Source organism: Triticum urartu, chromosome 1A, assembly GCF_056163025.1.
Source record: "Triticum urartu cultivar PI428250 chromosome 1A, HENAU_Tu73, whole genome shotgun sequence".
NCBI lineage: Eukaryota > Viridiplantae > Streptophyta > Magnoliopsida > Poales > Poaceae > Triticum > Triticum urartu.
In genome coordinates, this window is record NC_141873.1 from 107211110 (window position 1) to 107218242 (window position 7133).

At 53.6% G+C, this 7133-nt stretch overlaps 1 protein-coding gene across 1 annotated transcript; it reads left to right on the plus strand.

The window, feature by feature from the left end:
- The first annotated feature begins 905 nt into the window (after positions 1–905).
- On the plus strand, positions 906–3060 carry LOC125512809 (transcription factor TGAL1-like). The gene is made up of 8 exons (XM_048677918.2): positions 906–1089; positions 1339–1419; positions 1512–1571; positions 1673–1750; positions 1848–1899; positions 1983–2254; positions 2386–2628; positions 2730–3060. Exons 1-8 carry the CDS (start codon positions 1024–1026, stop codon positions 2883–2885), a joined length of 1008 nt encoding a protein of 335 aa, XP_048533875.2. The 5' UTR covers positions 906–1023; the 3' UTR covers positions 2886–3060.
- Positions 3061–7133: the final 4073 nt, after the last annotated feature.

Consider the following 7133-nt stretch of genomic DNA (forward strand, 5'->3'; position numbering starts at 1 on the left):
CACTCCTCCCTCTCCTTTGAGGGGTGTTATTGGGTGGAACAAGACAACCACGCGCATAAGGCGTCCACCTTGCTTGGTTAGATGATGGTGGAAGCCGAAGACCTCCATCCGCTTGTCGAGACTTTGTGATCCTTGAAGCCGAATTCCTTCTCTTCGAGGGTGTGGTGTTGTGGTAGTGATGTTATTTTGTTCCTGTGTGTATTGTTGTGGGTTTGTTGGCTCAAGGCTTTGTAATGTGTCTTTTTTTGTTGTTATTCATGTAATATGTCTGTTTCTTCAATGAAATAAACACCGTTGCTTTTCATAAAAAAAATTATAATCTAGTTTGTGGTAAACTGGTAATTCCCTCCGGTTTGCTTCATTGGAGCGCACAGCTGCACGTAGCAGAGAAACAATGGCATTATGTTGACCACGGACCACCCACACCATCGGTCGGCAGCGCGTTAGCACAAAGACACCCATGCAGCATGCATGATGCCTTTTTCAGTGCTCCACGATGTACATGTGCTATATGTATCATGTAGGTAAAAAAAAAGTGATGTGCCAAAGCAACTTAAAAATGAAGAAAGCATTTTATGATGATCTCGAAAAGAAACGATGCTAAACGACGTAAAATGACTGCCAACCAATGCTAAGCCGTGCGCATCGATTCCGATTCTGAATCCGTACATGCTAACAGGGCTCTGTATCTGCCGCCATATATAGCGCATGCAACTAGACGTACGCCTAGATGGCTAGATACACACACATTATTATCCCCACCGTCCTTGATCGCAAGGAGATACCGCAAGATATCTCACTTCGAAGAAGAAAGATACCGGGAAGATATTCGCTTGCGTGCTTGCTTGCTCGCCGCAGCCATAGATTTGTCGGCCACATGTGTCACTCCGGTCTCCTGATCGCAGCTGCTGCATATAATTGCCTGTCAGTCCTCTCCAGGACCAATGATCTGTTGCTGCCCGTGCAACTCTCTCTGCTTTCTTCTGCCGCTGCTCACTCTAGTAGATTGGTACTAGCTTCGCCATGGATTGCGCAAGCCCTGGTGGGACTGACACATCGACGGACCCAGACCTCGACAAGAATCAAGCGGTACTGATCACTAGCACATTCGTCAACTCTGTTACATACGCGCTCGATTTCGATGTTGTGTACCTCAGTTTCTGTAGCGGTAGCTGTGGAGTTTCCCTAATGATCTTGTTGACGAGCCTTGATGGCTGGGTTTGAACGCACATGTGCAGAAACTGTTTTTCCAAAAATAAAAAAACCTCTGCAATGTTTTGTTACAGCAAACTGCTGCTACACATGATGTTTACTGAACTTGTCTCTACTGATCATCAGTTCGAACAAGGGCATGCTGCTGCTGCTGGGCTCACGCCTCCGGATTCCGATGACAGATCAAATGGTGAACTAGGTCCAAAGGTATGGATACGACGGACCAGTAAAACTCCAGTGCATTCAGCTGCGAAATACGGAGTATTTGTGATTTCTTCTGATTCTTGGTTGACTCACAGACGCTCCGTCGCCTCGCCCAAAACCGTGAAGCTGCTAGGAGAAGCCGTCTAAGAAAAAAGGTACGACTACTGTAGTACGATCATTTGGTAAACAATATGCCAGGAGAACAAGGATTAGCTTGGAACCTTAATCCGTTCATCCTTTCCATGGCCCTCTTCAGGCATATGTCCAGCAGCTCGAGAGCAGCGGCCTGAGGCTTGCTCATCTGGAGCAGGAGCTCCAGCGTGCTCGCCAACAGGTATACATGCTCATCTTCATCTCTCCATTTTTTTTACAGAATTCATTCCCGTATGTTGTTCAACATATTGGTAATTTGTTTTGCTTATCTTATCCAGGGCTTTCTCGTTTCTACTTTAGGGGACCAGCCCGATTCAGAGAACGGAGACGGTAGTAATAAACCACTGTTACTGTCCAGGGATTGCTTCTTCTATTTCTTGCGTAAAAATTTAGTACCATTTCTCGGTCTCCAGGAGCTTCTTCGTTCTACGTGGAATACGCACGGTGGCTGGAGGAGCACCACAAGCAGGCAGACGAGCTCAGGGCCGCCGTCAGCGCCCACGCCGGAGACGGCGACCTCCAGGCCATCGTTGACACCGTCATGGCACGCTGCGACGAGATCTTCAGGCTCAAGGGCGCCGCGGCCAAGGCCGATGCCTTCCGCGTCCTGTCGGGGACGTGGACGACCCCCGTCGAGAGGTGCTTCCTCTGGTTCGGCGGCTTCCGGCCATCCGAGCTTCTCAAGGTTCCGACCATCGATCGTCGAAGCTTGTCGACAGATTCCGCTAGTATTTTCGATCAATTTTGGGTTGAGCAAACACCAAACAGGCGCTTCCCCTTGCCTCTTTCTGACGTGCGTCCATGACACCGCTGCAGCTGCTCGCGAGCAGGCTGGAGCCCCTCACCGAGAAGCAGCTCGACAGTATCGATGTCCTGCGGCGTTCCTCCCTGCAAGCCGAAGAAGTACTCTCGAGAGAGATGGAAGCGCTGCGACAGTCGGTCACGGAAACCGTCGCGGCGGCAGGATCGTCGTCCCAGAGCTGCTCCGACGATGATTGCACGGGCCAAATGGCGGCGGCGGTGGGAAAGCTTGGCGCCATGGAAGGCCTCCTGCGGCAGGTAAACTTGCGCAGGCCATGGGTGTTCAGTTTGAACAGTCGTGTGCGCTTCAGATGCAGGGTTTTTCCTGAACTGTTTCCCGGTGATCTGCTGTTTCTCAGGCTGATGATCTGCGACTGCGGATTCTCGAGGAAACGCGGCGGGTACTGACCATCCGTCAGTGCGCACGAGCGGTGCTCGTGGTCAGCGACTACTTCTCCCGGATGCGCGCCCTGAGTTCTCTCTGGATCGCACGTCCGACGACCGGAGTGAACTGAGTTTCCACAGTCGGACATATTATTATTATTCGAGAAAAGCAAAAGAGAACGTAGTACTATGGACTGCATATGAACTGAAATAATTAGTGAACAAATCTCTATCTCTATCTTTATCCCTACTACTTAAAAATGGGTACAACGTCCTGCCGTAATATTGTCCGTCCTCCCCCACCCTCGGTTTTTCGATCCAACGTCCTCTCGTTTCGACTTTTGTTGGTGGACCCTTTTATTACCAAGCCAACGACCGCCCGTCCGAGCGCCAAGCTCCGGTGTAACCCGCCGCCGCCGTCCCCGCTCCCTCGTCATTCTTCAAGTGCCGTCGATGGATGTTGCCTTCACCGCATTCGACGGACGTCGTCGCACACTCGGCTCAGGAAAGAGTGCATGCACTTCACCGGCACACCCTTGCTCCCCGCCTTGGCTGAGGGAAGCGAAAGCCACGCCAGCCACCGCGCTACCGCCTACGTGCAGATCCGAGCGTGCTAGCCTGGCCACCCCCCCGCCCCCCCCCCCCCCCCCCCCCGCCCCCCCCCCCCCCAACCGCCGCCGTGCTGCCGCCCCTCGGCCATCCCTCTAAGGTCGACGACCACCCAAAAATTCCCGGTGAACCTGCGTCCGGCACCCTAAAACAGATAGTGGGGTTGCTTCTCCGGCGAACTTGCACCCGCTACGCTAAGATAGATAGTGGGGTTTCTTCTTCCCAGACGCCGGCTGCTTCGCCGTCTCCTTCTTCATCTCCGTCAACGCTTCCTCCTTCTTTCTGAAAACGGTCGACTGACACAAAAAAAAAAGTCAGTTGATTGACCTTTAGATATTGTGTAATCCCCACCCTTTCGTTAGGCACCTCCCATCACATGGCAATGTGGCAGAGGCAACGAACCGCTACACTGGAAGGTAGGGCTACGCAACATTGGCGTCCAGTTCATCGGCAGCCAACCCGCTGGGTCGGAACAGACGAAACAACGTCCCGTTCATCGGGAGCCAACTGGGCTAGGTCAGAATGCATCCTGTTCATCAGGAGCCAACAGGCTGGGTTGGAACAGCTGAAACAGGGTCATGTTCATGGGAACCCCACCGGATGGGGCTGTGGCGTACCGCAAAACGAGGAAACGGAGTTCTGTTCAACCGCCTACGGTCAAAACAGGGTCATGTTCATTGGGAGGGGTGTGGCGCCGCAAAACGGACGAGACGGAGTTCTATTCAGCCGCCTACAGTCGAGATATGGCCATGTTCATCGCAAGGGTGTGATGTACCGCAAAACGGATGAAACGGAGTTTTGTTCAACCGCCTACAGTCGAAACGAGTCTTGTTTATTAGAAGAGTGTGGCGTACTGCAAAACGGCCTCCACGGACTACTGTTCATCCGCCTTCATGGATGTGTCTTTTTTCAGTGAGTATACCCTTTTATTAGTTAAGCGGTTTTTTCTCAACAAGGAAAACTTAGAAGCCACAAATCGGTGTTGTAAATCTGTCACTCCGTTGAGAATCCCGTCCACGCCCAAAAAAAGGTACTAAGATAGTTGAAATGCATGTTGTAATGAAAATATGGGAATGTAAAGTTACTAAGATAATTACTAAGAAGAAAACATACATGGCTGATTGGCTCTAACTTTAGCGGGATTGTGGGAAACAATATTTCAGGAATAGGCTGGCAAAGTTGATCTTTAAAGAAGAGAACGTCAGTGACGTCCTGCGGGGTATTGTAGAAGATTATAGGATGCAACTCGATTGTATTTCATCGGGGTTGGTTACAATATATACAGGAGATGTCTTGCGTGACAAGCCAACTAACCCTACAATATCTCTAGAAATCAACCTATACAAGGCTAGAGATAATAGGAGAATCAGTCGGAAATAAATACAAAGATATCACGTTTCAACCCCCCCCCCCCCCCCCCCCCCCGCACAGTCGAAGCGTCGGCGTTGGCGATGCAAAGACTGGAACGAAACTCCTGGAATGCAGCGGTAGGCAATCCCTTGGTTATGATGTCGGCAAACTGTTGGATGGTCGGTACATGAAGAACACGAAGCTGACCCAACTGAACCTTCTCGCGCACAAAGTGAACATTGAGCTCAATGTGTTTGGTGCGCTTGTGCTGCACCGGATTAGCCGCGAGATAGGCGGCCGATACGTTGTCTCAGAAGACCACAATAGCTTTGGGAAGAGAAATCCGAAGCTCACCAAGAAGGTGACGAAGCCAACAAGTCTCCGCAACGACGTTGGCAACAACTCGGTACTCGGCCTCAGCACTCGAACGGGAGATAGTAGGCTGCCGTTTAGAGGACCAGAAGACAAGAGAGTCACCGAAGAAGACACAATAGCCAGACGTGGAACGTCGAGTGTCGGGACATCCAGCCCAATCCGCGTCAGTATAAGCAAGAAGCTCAGTCGAGGCGGATGCACGGAGACGAAGAGCGTAAGTCGGGGTGCCACGAATGTACCGAAGAATGCGCTTGACCAAAGACCAATGAACATCACGGGGCGAGTGCGTATGCAAGCAAACTTGCTGCACCGCAAACTGGATGTCTGGTCTAGTGAGCGTAAGGTACTGAAGGGCGCCCACAATGCTGCGGTAAAGAGCGGCGTCAGTAGCGGGTTGGCCAGCGGTGGCGGAGAGCTTCGGCTTGGCCTCAGCAGGTGTGGCGGCTGGCTTGCAGTCAGTCATGCCGGCATGGTCCAGAAGATCAAGAGTGTACTCGCCCTGATGCAGAAAAAACCCAGTGGCATCACGTCGCACATTAATGCGAAGGAAGAAGTGCGACGCGCCAAGATCCTCCAGCCGAAACTCAGAGCCGAGACGACCAATGATGTCAAAGATCCGCTCGGGAGGCAATGATGACAATATCATCAACATAGAGCAGAAGCATAGCCACATGATCAGCCTAATGCAGCACGAACAGCGACGTGTCAGAGGTGGTGCTATGAACCCGAGAAGACCAAGGAACGCGGCGATGCGCTGGTACCAGGCGCGCGGAGCCTGTTTGAGGCCATATAATGACCGTGACAACAGGCAGACATCATCCGGTCGCTGAGGGTCAACGAACCCGGTCGGCTGCTGATAGAGAACTCGCTCCTGAAGATGGCCGTACAAAAAAGCATTGTTGATGTCGAGTTGATGTACGGGCCAGCGGCGAGAGGCAGCCAGCTGAAGAACCACACAATTCGTGGCGGGTTTGACGACCGGAGATAAAGTCTCAGAGAAGTCAACACCGGCACGTTGTGCAAATCCACGGACAACCCAGCGAGCCTTGTACCTGTCGAGAGAACCGTCCGGGAGGAGTTTGTGACGAAAAACCCACTTGCCCGAGATGACGTTCGCTCCAGGGGACGAGGAACAAGGGTCCAAGTCCGGTTGGCGACAAGAGCATCGTACTCATCGCGCATAGCGGCGGTTCAATGCGGATCACTCAATGCAGAATGCACCAATCGCGTAACCGGGGAGAGGGTCGTGACGCTGAGGTTGTGGTAGCGTGGATTCGGTTGGCGCACCCCGACCTTGGTGCGCGTCACCATGGGGTGGTGAGGCGGTGGGGGAGGCGGGCATGGACCGCGGCGACGGGCCACAATAGTCGGCTCGGATGATGATGAAGACGCAGGCAGGGCCACGGGTGTTGGTGTCGCGGGCGTCGTCGAGGCGCGAGAAGGCCCGACCGTAGATGGCGACAAGGGCGCCGACGGGGTCGAGAGGGCCGGCTCCTCCTGAGCCGACCAGGAGCCAGAGGGCCCGATCGTAGACGACGATGAGAGCGCAGACGGGGCCGAGGGGGCCAGCTCCTCCTGAGCGGACAAGGCCCCCGAGACCCCAGCTGGGGGCGCGCCCGGCTCCTCTAGAGCCAAGAGGCGGGGGCCCGGCGAGGCCTGGGAGGCCGGATCCTCCAAAGCCAAGAGGCGAGGGCCCAACGTGGCCTGGGAGGCCGACTCCCCCTGAGTTAGCGAAGGAAACGCTGAGGGCGGCGAGGCAGTGGACGACGAGGCCACAACCGCGCCCGAGCGACGGGGTGGAGGGAGCACAAGGGCTCCACGAGTCCATCGAGGAGAGGCATCCAGAGATGGCGAGGGACGCGACGCTGCCTGCTGAAACGGAAAAACAACCTCATCAAAATAAACGTGCCTAGACACGATCACACGATGGGACTCCGGGTTGTAGCAACGGAAACCTTTTGTGTTGGGTTGGTAGCCAAGAAAAACACAAGCGATAGAGCGAGGCGCCAGCTTATGTGGTGTCGTGGCGGTGATATTAGGATAAC

Bases quoted from the DNA above. Each gene is read 5' to 3' on its own strand.
- LOC125512809 (XM_048677918.2), top strand. From the start codon at position 1,024: ATGGATTGCGCAAGCCCTGGTGGGACTGACACATCGACGGACCCAGAC. The intron at 1,900-1,982 runs GTAGTAATAAAC...CTCGGTCTCCAG, and splicing joins CGATTCAGAGAACGGAGACG to GAGCTTCTTCGTTCTACGTG. The intron at 2,255-2,385 runs GTTCCGACCATC...ACACCGCTGCAG, and splicing joins GGCCATCCGAGCTTCTCAAG to CTGCTCGCGAGCAGGCTGGA.